The following is a 20159-nucleotide window of genomic DNA, read 5'->3' on the forward strand; positions in this document are numbered from 1 at the left end:
TGGAATAACATGTAATATATATATATATATATGTATATGTGCAAAGTTTTGATCAGCATGTGGTGTTTTCAGCTCTTTGAAACAGTGAATCATTTTACAAAGCAATTGGCTCAGTTGAGTCAGAGCTTTGAAAAGCTTTGTTTCGAATGTCGCTATATATAACAACAGCAACAGCATCAAATCTGGTTTATTTTCAGGTGTGTAAAAGCTGAGTAGGTCTCTCTTTTGAGCTAAGCAACCAAATTACGTCTCGCTCAGCATTCGACCAGTCCTGTGTTGGCAATGCAGAAACACCCACCTGTCGATACTGATGGCACATAGATTGAGTATGCTGGCTGTACACATCATCACGTCCAGGGTGACGAAGATGTCACAGTGGATTGTGCTGAAGCGCCACTCTCCCACCACCTGCGAGGACAGACACCAATAACTAAACCCTCCGCTAATTGTAGAACAACTCATCTGAACACAAACCTGTGCTCTTTGCCTGCAAATGTGCAAAGTCATTTACTTGCCAGAAGTGCTCCGAGTCTGACTAACATCTTTCAATTAAAAATATCCATGGTAACAGCACAAGCACCTGCTTCTCTGGCCTGCGAGTCGATCTGCTACAGCTTTAGCTACTATAATAATGTTTAAAGCAATAAAATATTGGCATTTTCTCTGGTTTATGTGATCAAACTGGCAAAGCAAGGCAATATAGCACAGGTCAGCCTCGTCCACGCTTTGCATCTCCTGAGTTCGCTGGCAGAGCTTTCTGAGCGGGCTCTGATTAATGTGTGTCCTCAGGCAAGCCGAGGGACTGAGAAACCTCTTGATGGTCTTAGGTTCCTGCCTCTGGAGTTTGCATCCCTGTCATTGATTAAAGAATTATTTGACACCTCTAATGAAAGCGGCTGTGAGTTGCCGGAATCAGTTCATCACCATATCTCTAAAGTCTGATGAAATGAGTCTCACCACTATCATTCTCAGACATCGCCGGTGATCAAAACACGTCCTTGCACTAATAGAGGGAGTACGAGAGAGAAAGAGAGAGCCACGCAACAAGCTTAGGAGAGAGAAACTTTTTAAATTAGAGCGCATAGAAAAAGCTGATCAGAGTTATGTGGCATGAAGCGAAATTGGATTTAATGAATTTAATAAAAAGTGATGCTATTTTATAGGATCCTAATTTTGTTTTGGAGGTCTTTTATAATTTAAATCCATCCAAGGTGAAAAAGCACTTTCATTTTCTCAGAGAAATACACTGCAAATTCTTTGTGTCTGAAATAAGGCAAGGTAGGTAAGGTAAAATGGTTCATTGCAGGTTTCAGTCTCTAATACACACCATACACAGTGTGAATTCATTGTCAGAAGTCCACACACACATCTTGAGTGAGTTTATTAGGGCTGGGTAATTTATCGAAGGCGAATATTCATGCGCATTTTGGCTGTAAAACTGGCTCTGTGATCAGCCGCTGCTTTCAGATGGAGCAGTGTTTACTAAACAGAGACATAGTTCATAGTGCAAAAGATTTAACACGCAGTCTTTGCACAATGAAGTCTGAAATTTTGGCATGCATTCTTTTTCGGATTCATATGCTAAAGATTTGTCATGTGAGCAGACCTTGCACACTGAGGACGATATAAATAAATTAATCCATTGTGAAAAAACGCGAAACATCTCGGAGTCAGTTCAAGCAGTCATACTTTGTTGTCTCAAAAGTAGAAAAAGAAAGAGGAATAGGCAACATATTTAGTTCATCAAATACTGCATAGAGGAAGGCGAGTTTAGCTAATAATCAAAGAGCAGGAAATCGGTGGAATTGTGATACATTGCTTTTGATACGTCACACTTTCACATTTGTAAACAAATCCTGAACAGAGATTGGCAGTACCTACAGACATTAGATGGTAGCCGCATTGACGTGTCGAAACAATGAACTGAAAGCAGACCATGCTTTCTATTATAATGTCTATGGGCAGCACGCCAAATGTATGGACACACACACCAAGCAGCAGGGGAGAGGTGCGCCTCTCAGAATATAGCATTTAGGGGTTCTCAACAGTCCGCCACATTCTGTCTTAACTTTATGACAAACACAGTGCATAACATAATCTATAGCTTGAATGACGGCATTCTGTATTTAGCTTTTCGCTTGTATGGTGGCTCTGAACTGTCAAAACACCTAACAAAGCGCTTTTTCAGATGTGAAAATCAAAAAAAAATCAAACCTGGTTTGAATTTTTTTATGATGGATGAAAGTTTTAAAGGCAAAGTGTTAATATGATTCACACAACGTGAGGTTGAATTTATTTTTTAACGTGCGAAAATTATGGAGGAAAATTTCGAATTCAGTGTGCAATAACCTTTCATTACCGAGATTCTGAAAACAATGAGTCATTAGCCCCTTTCACACAGTGATACCGGTAAATATCCGGAAAATTTCCGGAACTACTTTACCGGTATATTCAAAAAAGCGCTGTTCACACAGGCGAGGACGTTACGGAATTTTTCCGGAAAAGAGCATTCACACATCCATCGCAAAATGCCGGTAAATTCTGACATCATTAACCAGAAATGACCTCTAAACAGCTGCGCTTGTGTTTGTAAACATTTTAATACATTACAAACTCTTCCGATGGATCAGTACTGAGTACAACTCTAATGAAAACATAGAAAAAAACTTTCGCATGTCGAGATGTTCATGATATGTGTGTGTGCTGGCTCTATGGGCGCTCACGGGCACACGCAAAGCTTAAAGGTAAACAAACAACGGATTATCATGAACATTTTATCGATAATTATTTACACAGCATAAAGAAGGAACATAGAAACATTATCTGACTAACATCTAGCAGCTAAAGGTGTCTGGAAAAAATATTCAAAGGCTTTTATTCTCCTAAACCGCGCGCACGTGAATGCGTCTGACTGTTCTGATTGGCTAAAGCAGGTGTCTCACGTCAGCCCGTTCTAGACGTGGACGCGCTTATTACGGCAATCTTCCTTCTGCATTCACACAGTGCAGCATTCCGGCAAATTACCGGTAATGTTACAACTTCTCTTTCCGGAAAATAGCCAGAACGAATTTACCGGTATTTTCAAAAAGGGCCTGTTCACACATACAACCTTTCCGGAAAATTGCCGGTAATTTTCCGGAAAGGTCTGTATGTGTGAAAGGGGCTATTCTCAAGCAACCTTCCCACTGCACACGACATTTGTACATAAACGTCGGAATATGCCCCCTTGTGGCAGTTGCACAGAACTTTCAGTTTTGTCATGCACCAGAAAAAATCCAGAAGCTGGTTTTTTGTGGTGTCCGAAATGAAGGAGTGCAAAAGCAGGAGCCATTATTCTCCATTCGTTTACCACAGTTGAATGAATGAATAAAAGAAACTCATAGACCACTAAAAATGTTGGAGGGAATGTGACAACAAAAAAAATGTAAAATGTATTATTCATTTATAAATAGAAATGTTTTTTAATATCAACTTTTTTTCTGATTCTAAAAATAACGAGAAAAAAACCTTTTTCTCATCTCGCACTCATGGATCTGCCTGTAAAACACTGGAATACATCACATCTGGTCGGCCAGTCACATACGGTCTAGTTGACGGAGTTAAAATATTTTAACGGATCTGCAGCTCAAATCGAATCCAAATTTTCTGCATTTTCTGAACGACTTCCGGTCTGTTGCTTGTCGTGTGCAGTGGAAAGGCGGCTTGAGATTTGCATCCCTTTTTAGTGAACTACAGCTCTGTGTTGCCACTGATTTGAAATGCTGTGAAAACTCATTTAAAACATGTTTTTACTCCCCTCATAACTTCAGTCAAGTGTTTGAAATTAATCAATATGTGAGATGATTCCACAGTTGTGTTTAATAGTCACGTTGAATCAATAAAAGCAGTTAAATCCTCCCCTCTGTTTGATTTCCCAATTGTGTACCTTCTTTGTTGTGTTATAGCAATCACAAGAAATTCCAGCAAAAACATGGACAGACATTATTTTCATTGCTTTCTGAACCTCTCTCTCTTTCTCTCTCTCTCTCATAAGTGTAATAATAATACGAGGCATGAAGAACACCCATTGAGAAAAAATTAACGCATGTAAGCTTGTACGACAGCAAAAATCCCACAGTGTGCATCCGCCCTAAACCTTAAAGTGCTTGCTCTGCTCTGATTAGTCAGATGGTCCAGTCTTTTGCGATTGGTCTACTGCTTACAGTTGTGTCACAAACCAAACACTCATTACCATATCGGAAATTCAGCTCTCCTCATCATCACTTATAAACACTATGAGCATCGATGCTGTTGTCTTTACCAAATTTGTGTAAAATGAATTTGTTTTGCAAAGCAGAATAAAAGAGCCGCCTTGACACATTGATTATACAAACTCTTTCAAGTCTCAGCAGCAAATATAGTGTTTGAGGGTGAAATTAGACATTGTTTGTGTACATCCAAAGAAGACCATAGCCTGCAATTATCCAAATTTGTTACAAATTTACAGTATGTGGGTCTGTGCAGGAACTAAAGCTAGAATTATTGAAGGCTCACTTTAGGCCTTTTCAAAATTGGTTCTTTCAATTGGGAGACAATTGCAGCCACATTACACACTTTTATTCGAAAAAGAAAAACATAATGGAGAACATATAAAGATTGAAAAAGTAAAAATGTACTTTAAAATAAATGAAATATATCCAGAATCCATCAACCAACAAACTATCTGTGTTTGAGTGAGACAATTAATACATCATACTGTATGATTCTTTTAGCACCAATTAATTCAGGAGGAGCAGACAGTTACAGTACAAGAAGTATTGTTGTTAAATGTGAGTAAAAATATTTTGTTTATAAGGATGCATTTGTATTTGGTATTGTAAGTATTGTAAGTGACTATACTTTAGGATTAGTCAGACTTATCCTGTTTACAGTTATGTTAAAATGCTGCTGCAAGGCTTTTAACTGGTACCAAAAACATAACCACATTACATCAGTTTTATGCTCTTTGCACTGCCTGTTCACTATCAAGTCACTTTTACAATTCTTCTCTTGTTTTTTAAATCTTTAAATGGACTAGCACCTTCTTGGTTGTCAGACATGATTGAGCATCAGCATCAGCCTGGTCTCTTCTGTCATATAACCAGAGATTGTTATGCATCCTTGAGTTGAGGCTGAAATACAGGGGTGACCGTGCTTTCGCAATAGCTAGTCCTAGGTTGTGGAATGCTCTGCCTCTCTGTTTTAGATCTGTTTCATCTTTGTCTGTTTTTAAATCTAGGTTGAAAACTTACCCCTTTAATTTGGCATTTTATCATTGAAAATTGTCTGTTCTGGCTATAATCTTTGTTGTGATGTTTATTATGCACCACATTGGTCAACCTCTGGGTGTGTTTAATAGTGCTATATAAATAACATTGACGTTGACATATTTTTTGGCAGATATAGATTCTAGAGTCTCATACTGGAGAAATAAGTCAATGAAAACAAATCTTTTTTTTTCAAATTTATATTTTGGTCTCAAACGTAAAAACGATGTGGTGCAAAATACATTGTAAAAAAAGTGATTGTATATCTTACAAATCAATGGACATTAAGTTAATTTTGTAATAATTTATGCATTCACAAAACCCGAGTTGAGCACTCATGAAATCCTCTTTTATCTGAATTTGCATTTACAGTCGATATTTCTTTTATGATGTGGCCAATTCAATTCAAATTAGTGAAAAGTGAAAGGTTTCTATTTCTTAAATCAAGAACTTGGCACAACCAATCAAGCAAAAATATAATATAAATAATAATCAAGCACTTGCTTATATTGTTTTTTTTTTTTTTTTTTGCTATGATAATTGGGTTATTTTCATGACTCATTTTAAAGTGAGAAAAAATGATCTCATCAGACCTAATAAAAATACTGAGGACTTTAATATTGCAACATACCAAGAGCAATTTTATGAAGTCAATAAACAGACTGCTCTATGTAACAACATTTCATTTCAATCTTCTCACAGTAGCACTCTTTAATGTTCTGTTTATGCGTATAAATGATTCAAACTAAATAAATTATGATCTTAGCCATTGACTGAGAATGCAATTACTCAGCGCTGCCCTTTAGGAGCAAAAAAGAAAAACGAAAAAGAAAAACCACACTAGATATCAAACTCTAATTTAATATGGGGAGTTATAATAATGCTGTAAAATAGACATGCTTTCATTTGTAGAGCCACTTTTGACCTATTCCCCAAAAATCACACTCTCAACCAGCTCACATTCACAAAAAAAGTCCAGATTCATGTCTGCATGTACTTTCCAGCCTATGGATTTTGCTTGCAATCTGATACCTTTGCTATATGTATGGTTCAGTGTCATGCACAAGGAGGCTTCTTTAGGTTGAAAATAAATACTAACCCATGGCTAGGATCAGATTTTCTTGAATTAGACATGCGCTAGTGGCTACTGCAAATTGATTGGCTTGAATGAGGTTTAAGACACTGGTGCCTGCAGCTCTTCTTCCTTAATTCTAGCCCAGATTGATTTAAATGAGTTATGTGGAAGACGGCAAAATAATTTACTATCTAATCAGATGAGAATAATCCATCCTCGCATGATTACATACCACAGCTGATTTATGGGTTAAATCATTTTAGCGTCCCAAACAGAGAGCGGTAAACCTACCTCGAGGTACACCACCCATGGCATAACAAGCGTGGCAACCAGCAGATCAGCCACAGCCAGGCTGACTATCAGGTAGTTGGTGGTGGTCTGCAAAGCTTTTTCCCTTGACACGGCCATGCACACCAGCACATTGCCGAAGACAATGACAAAAATGAGCAGCGTGAGAAGCATAGCGTAGTAATTGTACTGGTGCCGCCCCCCTTGTTCCGTGGCATTGAAGTCCCGTGATGCATTTTCAAAGAAGCTTTCATTAAAGGCATACGCTGTGAAGACTTCCATCAGATGGTTGAAGCCAAGCTGAGACCCTAGAACCAAAACACAAGACTTATTTAATGAAGGAAATCCAGTATTTTTTTTTTCACTCACATGTTTTTTCATTCTGAGCTGTGTCTTATCACATCAACCAGATTGCACAGCATGTCCCGCTAAGTTTTGGCATGAAAAATCAATTTCTTATTGGAACACCTGAGCAGTAGCTTTGACTAGAAACCACAGGGCCGTGGCCTTGCACTGCATGGTACACTGTGTAAAGTCTATCCTTTATTTATGGGTGATCATTCGCACAGCTGTCCTGAAAAGCCTGTCTTTGAACTCTGGATGTGACTTGACTAACTAGGACAGAAGTCTCCTCCCTACCTACTGTTTCCCTTGTACAACGTCCAAGAATACAGACAGAAACATAAGCAGTATCAGCTAAATGATAAGTGGACACAGGGAGGTGAGAGTGTTTTGTGAAATCACAACAAGAGGGCTCGTAGTATATACTGTCTCTGCAAATTGACAAAATAAGCAAACTGCACAGTGAGCAATGTTTTTTTTTTCCTTGCATATCTAGCAGGTTTTCAGAATTCGTATGAGCTCAGCACAAAATTTATTACAGCTATAACGAGGAAATGGATGAAATTAATTTGCATTTCAAGACAAATGAACCTATTCTGGCCACCTAAATTATATCACACTCTGAACAAAGGTCTGCTTGCCATAATAATAGATTAGAGAAGTTCGTATAGCCCCTTAAATCTGTACATTGTCCTTTTTATCTCAAAGCGATGTGTAAGAATTTAAGAAATTTGTGAACAACTGTAACAAAACAAGACATTTCCTCGCTTCCAGTATTGTCTGTGAAAGCCTGTACAATGAGTTATATTTGAATTACTTATTTTTGCCTTTAAAATAAAAAGGCAATGTGATGTTTATGCTCTTCCAAGGGGAAGCATATACGATGTGAAAAGATCCGGATACTGAACCTTTGGGTACCCTGTATCCAACTTTGGATCTATATGATACTTTTCATTTACTGCTACAAACTGATAATGGTCATATTGTTCCCAGCAGGCACACAACGTCATAAGACGATAATAATAGGCTAGCTTTAGATTGTAACATCAGGTAACCAAAATTTTATGTATAGCCAGTGTCTAAGGATAACGTTATTTTCACATCCTGCAACAAATGAAATTGCTCTTTGGTTGATTGTAGGTTGTATAGGGTATATGCAGAAGCATGCAGAATGACTTTTAACTTGTCAGTAACCTGGGTCAAACGCTTCCAGTGAACTGCTGTTACAAAATCTATACTTTTAAGTTATTTTTTCTTTCAAAATTAACAATCTTCACTACCTAAGTGTGGTTTATTCATAAACTAATTTCGAGAGGATCACGTGCTTATAATCAACACAGCTGGCTCCTTGTTAGCTCCGTAATCAGCCCTATTAGATGATTACGGAAGCATTATAAATAACCTGAGTTTTCCACTCCAGTTATCTTCGTCTTGAAGCTCCCCCCCTTCCACCCCTACATCCTCCCACTTTTTCTGATCGGGCGACACGGTGGCCCAGTGGCTAGCACTGTTGCCTCACAGCAAGAACACCGCTAGTCCAACCCATCGGGCTGGTTGGTGTTTCTGTGTGGAGTTTGCATGTTCTCCCCGTGTTCGCGTGGGTTTTCCCCGGGTTCCCCGGTTTCCTCCCACCGTCCAAAAACATAAACCATAGCAATCGACTAAAACAAATTATCACCCAATACAACCTGAGTTTACACTTCTCACGGTGACAAGCAGGGGAGTTCTCGAGACCTACCTGACCTCGAATTCCCCTCTCGCCCTTCTAACGGGAGGGAGCCCCGGGCTCGAGGATATTACGAGCTCAGGGCTCTCTCCCGGGACAGCATGCCAAACACGCTTTATTGATTATCAGCTAAGTGTGAACTCTTGAAATGATATACAGTATAAAATGGGTCTCAGAATGTACAAGAGGCACTGCATTAAATAACATTTTTTCTGCCCCATGTCTTTAAAGTATTTAAATTAATTTTACTTCAGTATTTCCAATGGCATTGCGCTAGCCTGCTGATCCTGACGGGTGCGTGCATGTAAACAGCTTTTCATCTCGGTTTACACTTAAATGCTAAATGAATGCTGAAGTCTATTTAACTGATTATATTTTAACTACATTACAATATCGATGCTCTAAAAGGAACTGTATTAAATTTGAAAAGTCACATTAACCGTCCAACAGAAGTATATTGCTATGTGAAGAAACTCTAGCTCTGCATATACTCTATTGAAAGTGTCCAAAATCCAAAATTGAGCCAACATCTTAAACCAATGTCAAATACTGACATTTATTCTTCTGGTATGGCAACCAAAATCCAATGTCTGATAGACGTCATACTGGTAACATCCATACAACGTCAAGCTGTAACATCATTAGACGTTAATATTTGGTTGATTTTAGGTTGGACGTTGGACATTGATGTCAGTCTGACGTTGGGTTCTGACGTCAACCTGATTTTCATTTCCATGCAAAATGCAACATCCCCATTGCGTTAAGAAAAAACGTCAATCTGACGTCATGTTGACGTCCTCTGCCGGCTGGGTTATAACTTCAACTTCAACCAATGCAATAACATAATTTTTAATCCAATCCAATTAAAAGAATGATTTGTTAGTTTTATTACTGCCAGAGCACATATTTACTTACGGTATTTTTCTACATTCTAGCAGTTTGAATGTTTATTATTTTTTTATTATATTTTTAATTATATATATATATATATATATATATATATATATATATATATATATATATATATATATATATATATATATATATATATATATATATGATATAATGATATACATACATTTGTGTTGTATCAGTGCATAAATTTATGGGACTATATATTTTTTATATGACATAAAAAATTAATGAAAATGTCAGGCTATTTATCAAATTGTAGTATATAGCAAATTAAATATAAACAAATCACATTGGTCAATTCACAATGCCTTGGCCCATGTGATGTAAATCAGAAAGTTATGTAAGACGGAGGCAAGAATGCTTGGAACTTGCCGCACCTTGAATGCAACATCACTCAGGGTCTCAGCATCGCCTCGTCGACAGTTACGCCACGTCCAGTAAATGAACAACTGTTAGACGGCAGAACTGCTATAGCAATATGTCGTCACTTAAGCCGTACAACATGGTAAAATATGCATTTTGCTTGGGGAAATAACCCCAAAACACTACAATCATTAATGTAACCCAGCCTTGTGTAAAGGGACCACCACTTATTGGTTTTTCCACATAATTGCCTCTTTAGCCTTCTCAGTGTCAGTTTTGATCATGAAAGCTGTCTCAGAGTTGACACTCCCTGCAGAGAAAGAAACATGCATCACAGCTCAAATAAATCATGCTTTTTCATTATGTCCTATATCAGCCAGTGAACCAGTGTTTGTGATTGTGTTTTTTATGAGATTTTGAATTTGAACAACTGAGAATGTGTATTTATCTGTACTATAAGTGTATGTACATTCAGGCTGAATCAAACCTAAGAATCAGGTTCATTCCATTTATTTTAATATTTAGTGTGGCAACACTTTACAGTAAGTTTTTGTTTGTTAAATATTGAAAAGACAAAATATTTATTCTTATTAATTATTAGTTTTATACATCTTTACTATTTGTATGAATAATAGTCTCATCAAGTAACATCATTAATATTTTGAATTTAATTAGTTTACATTGATAAACAATGATAACAGCTCATGCATACTAATTTGTTTTATAATGTTATGTTTTCTAACACATGAAACATATCTATACCCCCATTATCATTTTTTTTTTTGCTTTATTATGTTTTTAAATTTTATTTTTAAAAATGTAAAGCATTTGACAGTTTCATTTATTCATTAATTTATTTATTTTGTGAATATGTACAAGCTGTTTTAATGAAATTTGCATTCACAACTCCAAAGGATTAGGTTAAAGTTAGGGATATAGGTTGGGGTTATTTATTGTCACTTGGAGACTTTAGCTAAACAGGGTACTATATGAATATCTACAATGCTATTTATCTTCAGTGTGTACAGTGTGTTGTATATGTACAGGTAAAGTCAGAATTATTAGCCCCCTTTGATTTTTTTTTCTTCTTTTTTTAATATTTCCTCATTTATTTTTAACAGGGCAAGAACATTTTCACAGTATGTCTGAGAATATTTCTTTCTTCTGGAGAATTATTTTTTTTTATTTCGGCTAGAATAAAAGCAGATTTTATTTTTCTTAAACTGTTGTAAGGTAAAAATTATTAGCCCCTTTAAGCTATATTTTGTCTATAGAACAAACCATCATCAAACAATAACTTGCCTAATTACTCTAACCTGCCTAGTTAACCTAATTCACCTAGTTAAGCCTTTAAATGTCACTTCAAGCTGTATAGAAGTGTCTTGAAAAATATCTAGTCAAATATTATTCACTGTCATCATGGCAAAGATAAAATAAATAAGTTATTAGAGATGAGTTATTAAAACTATTACGTTTAGAAATGTGTTGAAAAAAATCTTCTCCCTGTTAAACAGAAATTGGAGGAAAAAATAAACAGGGTGGCTAATACTCTGTCTCTGTGTGACAACACACATCACCATCCTACGCATAAATTAGAGCAATTTTGTCACTTTGATTCGCGGGTGAATTAATTGCAGAAGATTACAACCAGAGCATTTTAAATACAGTAGTAATCTGAAACAACAACTTGTTTTTTACCTTACACGCAGTGGAATAAAGTTTGTCTGAAAGTGTCAGCATCAACGAAAACATGCTAATTAACAGCTCTACTGTGCTTTCTAATTATTCGTGAGCAAAAATAACTAGCTCACAAATGAAAGAAGATGCCTTTCTGTACCTTCAAACCGCAACTTTCATCCAAAGAGCGGAAGTATCCCGTTCCCTATATTTTAAATCCACTTTTCTCCATCGGATACACTTGTCCATCCGAGCGACTGTAACTGTATTCCTCTTCTGTCTCAATTACAGCTCCACGGGTGAAAACAGCCAATGTAAACCGGCAAACGCGACTAATTCCATGGGGAAATTTCATTGTGATGATTAAAAGAAGGTGAACATGAGGTAAGTACGCTTTTCCTGATTTTGTGGAGGTGTTAAACTACACTTAGCAGGCGCAGCGCATATCCGCTTGAGTCCAGGCGAAGTCTGAGCAGCGCGTGCGAGCGCAGCATCTGAGCGCGCGCTTTCCGCACGCGGTAACCTTCAGCATCCACTGAGGGACAATCTCAGTCCCTCCAACACACATTGAGAGGGGTGGAAACGAGGCGGGGCTGTTACATAAACATCAGTGAGAATAAAATACAAGTATATTCTTCAATCACCCTCTCGTTCTTTTTAAAACCCAGCAATTAGTCTAACATAATTGTCTTCCTCTTCTTGCTTTTCTTTTTGTCTTTGTACAGACATTATTCATAATTTAACTTTAAACGGCAAATTACCAATTATTGGATTTTATTTAGTCTGTCTTGTAATTTGGTTTTAATTAAAGGTATGTTTTGAATTTAAATTATTAAAGAGTGGGTGGGGTTTAATAATTTTTTAATTAAATCTCATGAATACATTATTGTTATACATTGTAAAATATTTGATGTTGTTAAAATATCATATATCACTGTTATGCCTTGCTTAGCCTACCAATAAAAAGAGTTCACATTGTAATTGACACTAGAAAAATGTAGAAGAGACCATCTTTACCATCTTTTAATTAATTTAGCTGCTATATAGGTGATTATAGGTGCCGTATGTACATTCTTAGAAGTAAAGGTAAGTGAGCTGTCACTGGGGTGGTACCTTTTCATAAGGTACACATTTGTTTTTAATGGGTCTATGTTGGTACCTCAGAAGTATATACTAATACCTAAAATTTTTAAGAACACTTTGTACTTTTTAAATATGTACCCTTAAGGTATTGAAATGGACCCTTTAGGTACACCCCCAGTGACAGCTTAGTACCTTTATTTCTGAGAGTGTACAATTCTGAGTTTGAGGACAACGGCACTAAATGCTTTTGTCACATGTAGTCTCAAACTCACACTGTTACTAATAAAGCTTCTTTTTTTGACAATAGTTACATAAAGAACCTTGTAAGGACTTGTTCTGAGACATTTGTGGTTTTATTACATAAACTATCTCTCCATCCATGATAAAATTTGAATACAGAAACTAGAGAATTGAACCATATCTTTTATTTTTTTCTTGTGTATCCCGTTGATTCAAAGACGAGTGTTACAACGGCCCTCATATCCTTTGTCAGTCACTGAAATGGCCCTCACCAATTTGAGTTTGAGACCCCTGATCTATGGGATCACTATAAAAATCTAATTTTGTTTAGTTTTTGCCCCTTTTGCCCCTTAAGTGTACAGTTTATATTAAGTTTATATTAAGTGACCTTAATGACATAATTACATCAAAGAAGAAATACTATGTACTCACTTTGTTGGTATTGTTTTGCAGAAAACTTCTGGTGTTATTGACAGTCAGGTTGGGGACAGGTTGATGGAATGACTAGGTTTAGGGATGGGTTAAGGCATAAGGGTTTGGTCAACAGCGTAATTATAAATGTAATTACAGAAATTAATAACAATGTATTTAAATACATGCATTTAATCAAGTATGAGTACAATGTCAAAACATGTTTTTACACAATCAGTACATTGTACCAAATGATTAATATATAATATATTGGTCACACTTTACAATAAGGTTCATTAGTTAATGTTAATTAATGCATTTACCAACATGAACAATGAACAATACATTTAATACTGTATTTGTTCATGTTAGTTAACATTAGTTAATAAAAATACAGTAGTTCATGGTTAGTTCATGTTAACTCATGTTGCATTAACTAATGTTAACAAGCATGGACTTGGATGTTAATAATGCATTAGTAAATGTTCAATTATGATTTATTAATGCTGTACATGTGTTGTTCATGATTAGTTCATGTTAGTAAATGCATTAACAACTTAACCTTATTGTAAAGTTTTACCAATATATTAAGCTACCTAATATAAAGTGGGATTGTGTTACTAATTACAACACGACATGAGTACAGCAAAACTTTTGCTCTATAAATATGTCAGTAAAAAATTAATTTTAGAAGTTAGTGAAAATAAATGTTCCATTCAATTCCCAATGGTCAAAATCAAGTCTCATGCTACATTATACTTCTCAGTTTGAGAAGCCATTTCACATACATCATAATACAGAACAAAGAGGCGATAGCAATTCTTGTTTCATGCCCACTTTAAATTGACTTCATCTATAATTTCTCGATCCCCTGCTTTTTACAAACTGTTGTAAATGTAAGTCAAGTGCAAATCTTTTAAAACTAGATTACATGCCATGTTACAGGCAGATATGAGCGAGCATCACTGATACTCACAGTATATTAGTTGTGTGCCTTGTCTCGGGGCAAGGATTGAATTATATGCCCTCCTATGGCCTTCAAGACTTTGGACCGAAGGAAAAAAAAAACACACAGCCCTCACTACCCTTACAGCAACAAAAAGCCGCTTTGAGGATTGGATCTGAGGTAGACTTTAGACATGGTGGGTGTGCAGTTCACAGAAAAATGGATTTGGTGCCATGTGTGGTCTCAAGCATGAGTCTGTAACGATGAAATGAAATGAAACCAGGGTGAGGTCGAAAGTGCAGGACTGATATCACCTTAACAACATAGAGATGATCAGCTACTCTAAATACATTTATAATGCATACATGTTATGGATTCATGATCACATTATTTGAGGATGTACCTGATAAAAAAAAAAAAAAGTCAGTGGTAAAGTTTCAACTTTTCAACAGTTGATTCAATGAAGGTATGCTGTCAGGAAAGAGAATCGTGTAATCAGGATGTTAAAACAAACCAACAAAAATAAACTCATCCTTCAAAGTTTACCTACAACTTCACTGAGCAATAGTCACAGTACAATAATACTTTTTTAGGTCCCCTTGAAACATTTCACTTGTGATCCTTGCTATCTGCTTGTGAAAATACAGCACATTTATTTTGTTTGTAAAAATGCAAAGTGTTTGTGAGGATTTGCAACACATAACACGTTTTGACATTAGTCAAACCAATGAGGTACTTTTCTTAATTTGCTGGTGTTTTGTAATTGCAGCACGTTTGGCCACCGTATGCTTATATTATTTAAAAAAAAATTATTTAAGTAGGCAATCCTCATGTAAATTCAAGTTTTAACATTTCAAATGTTGATTCATGTTAATTCAATGAGTGTCTGCTATCTGGGTGTAGCTTTACTGAATCCAAAACCCACTTTTTTAATACTCTGCAAGATATATTTGTAACAAAAATGTGTGTTGGGCTACTTTATTCACTACTGTCAAACCACTAAAAACGCATTCAACAGTAGGCCTATGACATTGTACATTAGTAGGCTTTGTAGGACAAATAAAAACACAAGGCAGGTGTTTAAAAAGAATACTTTATTCTGTTTGACCAGCAAAATTACCTGAAAACAGTGATCTGAAAAATAAACTTATGGATAGAAAGAAAAAAAAAAAAGAAAAAAAACACTCTTTGCTCAATAACCCTGCTTAAAAAAGAAAACGCTACACCACTCCAATAACAAACAGACCTACAGTACAATAATCATGTTTTCTATTTTAAACTATAGTAAACTAGACATTAAAGGTGCAGTAGGTGATCTACCTAAATGCTAAATGGTATGTCTTATAATATCTTTGAAACAAAATCCCTCCCCTGCCGTCCAAAGCCATGCTTCTGTAAATCACAAACGTGCACATTAAAGGTGACAGAGATCCACTAGATCATGTCAGTCACTCTTAAAAAACTTTATAGTACTTTATAATATTACGATTCTGAACGAAAAACATTTTCAGTTGCAGTTAGAAAGCAAAATTTGTCACAATGTGCAATATTTCATGCATGCAAGGATAGCTGGTCTCACTTTCTTATGCGCTTTGTCCTAAAGAAACTACTGCTTAGTGGTTGGCCGGTAGCGTGCAGGAATTCCACTTATTACTAAGCCATACTTCAGACAGAATACTCAAAGTAGCATTGTAAACAATATTTGGAGCGCGTCACAGGTTGTCATTATTTAAAAATGAACCAATGTGAATATAAAACCATCTTCACCTCAGTAAAGCAGGCTAGACGGATTAGTGCTATTTACTGACGTTTTGTTGTTAAACTAAATTAAAATCTAGATTATCGATGCTGTAAAGGGTCGCTTATGAAATTAAAATTAGTCACATCAATCTTTCGCTGGAAGATTTCAGTGGCTGAACAACACTTCTGTGCATGTAACCCATTCATAAAACAACACAATCAACAGCTTTTATTGACTAAAAAAGTTTTAAAAGATAACATTATCTGCAATGGCGTAGCGCAAAATGCAGAGGCCCCCCTGCAGGGATCGCTAACGGGGCCCCCTGATGAAGGGAGGGGGGGATACGTCATACGTCAATTTGCATATCACTGGCGTCATCACGTTCTACCGTTTCTGTTTGGTTAACAGCCTATGGTTAATAAAGGGGTATTTATAATTGCACTACACTTTATAAAAGCATGTTTATTTAACTAAATTTATTGCTGTTTGAATACAGTATGTCATTATAGATATGTAGTGAATGTGCAGTAATCTCTCATATGTAATAAACTCAGACAAGTTCAGAAACTAAAGTCACTAATATCTGTGATTGTGAACAAGAAAAGAATAAACGGTCCAATTAAATTGTTAAAATAAAGTAGAAGTAGATCGGTTTGACTGTACAAGGGAAATACCTTCACACTGCCTGTGCTAAATCATTTGTCGTCGGTACGCAGAGGGGTGATCTGCTCTCGGGCTGCAGGTGGGAGAGGCTGCTGTACGAGGACTGACTGGGCCGCCTGTCAGTGCTGTGAGGCGGGGGAGGGGCCGGCGGCATCACACGCAGCTCGTTGAGAAGAGTAGGGATGGTACAGTATGGACAAATGACAGTCTAATAAAAATCTCCAATAACACACAAAAAAAAAGTCGCTAGATTTGTCGCTAAGGGGGTCTGAAAAGTCGCTAAATCTAGTGACAAAGTCTCTAAGTTGGCAACATTGGCGGCAAGCAATCAGAATGAAGTTGTCCACCGCTTGAGATGTGTTCAGAGAACACAGACGTGTGAACTTTGGTTCCGACCACAGTTGTTCCCAAGAGTTTGATTATTGCGTTCGCCGGTGGATTTTTAATTATTGAAAATCACGACGACGCGGGGCCCCCTAATCACGCGGGGCCCCCCCGCGGTGCGTGCCCTGCGGGCCCGTCCGCTACGCCACTGATTATCTGTCTAAAAGAAATACTTCAGCCATGGTGTCGTCCTCCCACCAGCGTGCAAAAGTAACTCCAATGGACTCCTTCAGGATTTTAAAAAGTTTTAATTCTGCATTTATTTTTACTGCTGTGTCATATGCACGTGAACCCAGCACACGCAAAATACAGACCTGCGTGAATGGCTGCAGATGTACAAATCTACATTTGTTGACAGACAGTTTGGGCTACTTATCAGAATTATGGGAATTAACGGCCAGACAAACTTTATATTGGATGAACATTTTTTAGTCTTATGCCTTAGCCAGAATATAACATATAAATACATTTACATTTATTTTTACATTTACATTAATCATTATTATGATTACTATTGGAATGTGAAGAGACTTTTTACCAGCACAACAAAAACTGCTTCTTAAGACAATCTGCACCTTTGAAACTATAGTTTAAAATATGATAAAGTGGTCCACGCTGCTCCCACCACCATAACCCATGGCAGCAGATCTCACCATCGACCTTCCATGTGAGGATCCACACTCAAAGCCTCATGTAGCACTCTGTCAAAGTGAGCAAGGGCTGCCTCACCTTGGAGAGTGCAAAGAGTTTTCACCTGCCCTTTTTTCTCTTAAAGAGAAAAGGGCCCCCTTAAAGTGAAAGTGCACCCCCATTCCCACAATTAAAACAACAAATTCAAAAAAAAAAAAAAAAAACATTAGAAACCACCAAAGGAACCTGTATGAACAAATAGCCAAAATTATTAATTTGAGCATGTACATAGACTATTTGTCATTACAATGTTTGACAAAAATATGTAAATAATCTTTTAAAATATGTCAGATATATGTAGTATGTTTGTGTGCTCCATCTATGTGCACTAGTCAGCCAGTGGATAAGTTATTACTCTCCTTAGTGTAGGCCGATAAGGTGTGGATAATTCAAATAACCCTGTTGCCATAGAAACTGGTAACAACAAATGATATCAGATAGATAATTTACTGTCACAATGAAAATTCTGCCTAGACTCACTCCTGCTCATGTCATTTCATCTGTGGATCACACTGACTTTCTTTGTATGGATAAAAATGTCTTCTTTTGCGTTCAACAGAAATAAAGTCTTACAGGTTTTTGAATGACATGAAGGTGAGCAAGTGATGTTAGAATCCTCACTTTTGAGGGAATGATTCCTTCAAAGCACAGTGATAAAAAGACATATACTGTAGTTGATCACAGCTCAAGGGCCACTGTGGATCCTGTACTGTATGTTTACACCAAAGCACTATATCGTAAACTATTCAGAAGCGGCTTACAGAGCTCAAGTTGAAAAGTTCAGCACTCAAATAGCCTGGTGGAAAATGTAGGAGTCAGCATTCATTTGCCTCTGAAAGTCAAATATGAAAGTGACTACTGGTCTGTGCCATTGGCATACTGTACACTTCTTCTCTGAAAAGGTGATTCAGGCCCAAACATCTGTCAGTTATTCAAGTAAGTTTGAAAGAAAAGCTTTCTTTTGATTGAGTTTGTACTCAGTGCATAAATTCATGTTGTAAATGAAAGGACATTCTTCAAAAGGCCAAATTGTCTGAAATTTGTGTACGAATTAAAGGAATTGGTAAATGAAAAATGCTGTTACTTGAAATCGTTCATAAACTTATTTGAAGTTATCTAGGGCATAAAGTAAGTTTTAAGCCCTGCTACAGTAAAATACTATAAAGAAGAATTTGTGAACAGGACCTTTACATAAACACCCACAAAGTAGTATGTGCAGGTTTTTTAGTATGCTGAAAATGACAACAAGCTTTAAGATGTCTTAAACACATTTGTATCATGTATTCGATTTTTACTATACTTGGTGGCACGGTGGCTCAATAGTTAGCACTGTTGCCTCACAGCAAAAAGGTTGCTGGTATGAGCCCCAGCTGGGTCAGTTGGCATTTCTGTGGAGTTAGCATGTTCTTACCATGTTTGTGTGAGTACAAAGACATGTGGTAGTTGCCAGTTGTGTATGTGTATGAATGTAAGTGTATGGGTGTTTCCCAGTGCTGGGTTACAGCTGGAAGGGCATCCGCTGCGTAAAACATATGCTGGATAAGTTGTCGGTTCATTCCACTGTGGCGATCACTAATAAATAAAGGGACTAAGCCAAAGGACAATTAAAGAAAGAAGGAATTAATTATACTATTGGTAATACCAAAAAACTTAATGCATTATATCAAAACAAAGGGTTTTATTTTTTATTGTAATTTTGCGAATAGCTATACATTGTTATACCTTTACTTGGTTACTACATGTAAAAGTAATGTAAAATAATAGACACAAAATATTGATTTCAGTGAAAATACTTCATTAGCTCACTTAACTCAAAGTTAAAAAGAAGTTATTTAGCTAAAAAACAGCAAATACAAACAAGACGGCATTTAAGAGATACAGTATTTATGTAATGTAAATGTAATTGCCATTTTTTTTTTACTAAAATAAAAATTGTGAAATGAATTTGACAAGATGGTTTGAATACCTCCATTTGAACACTTTCTAGGAAGTCTAATAGTATGTACGGAAAATGAACCACAATGCAATAAAAATTATTTTCTTACTTTGCTTTGTTTAATTTCTAGTCCAAATATCTAAAAATTCTTCAATCAATTAAAATTGCTTTAACTTTAGAAGAAACAAGTTAAAGTTAAGAGTTTTTTTTCTTAAAATGAGCAAAATTATCTGCTAGTGTTTCACTTTGAAATGTAGATATTCAGACTAGAAACAAGACAAAAATTCTATATAAGCAAAACATTTTATTTATTTATTACTTTTGTATTATGTATAAATACAATAATAAAATACAATTCTGTTGCTCCTGGTCAAATATAATTCAGACTCAATAT

The 20159-nt window shown here is 36.3% G+C and overlaps 1 protein-coding gene and 1 long non-coding RNA gene across 8 annotated transcripts in view; one reads left to right on the forward strand and one right to left on the reverse strand.

Annotated features, from left to right (window-relative positions):
- Window positions 1-12247, reverse strand: part of drd2a (dopamine receptor D2a) — a 31338-nt gene extending 19091 nt beyond the window's left edge. For 2 of the 7 annotated variants that reach the window (XR_015508335.1, XM_087282380.1), the window contains exons 1-3: window positions 11832-12247; window positions 6652-6956; window positions 299-408 (exon numbers count right to left, since the gene is read on the reverse strand). Coding sequence is in view for 5 of the 7 variants with exons in the window: in XM_087282380.1 (XP_087138506.1) it covers window positions 299-408; window positions 6652-6930 (389 nt within the window). In the remaining 2 variants the exon portion in view is untranslated. 7 annotated transcript variants of the gene reach the window in all.
- Window positions 12248-13606: 1359 nt separating this feature from the next.
- On the forward strand, window positions 13607-15536 carry LOC147840644 (uncharacterized). The gene is made up of 2 exons (XR_015509401.1): window positions 13607-13704; window positions 13947-15536. It is a non-coding gene; the product is annotated as an uncharacterized LOC147840644 (long non-coding RNA).
- The last annotated feature ends 4623 nt before the right edge of the window (window positions 15537-20159 follow it).

This window comes from Danio rerio, chromosome 15 (genome assembly GCF_052040795.2).
Source record: "Danio rerio strain M-AB ecotype USA chromosome 15, GRCz13ab, whole genome shotgun sequence".
NCBI lineage: Eukaryota > Metazoa > Chordata > Actinopteri > Cypriniformes > Danionidae > Danio > Danio rerio.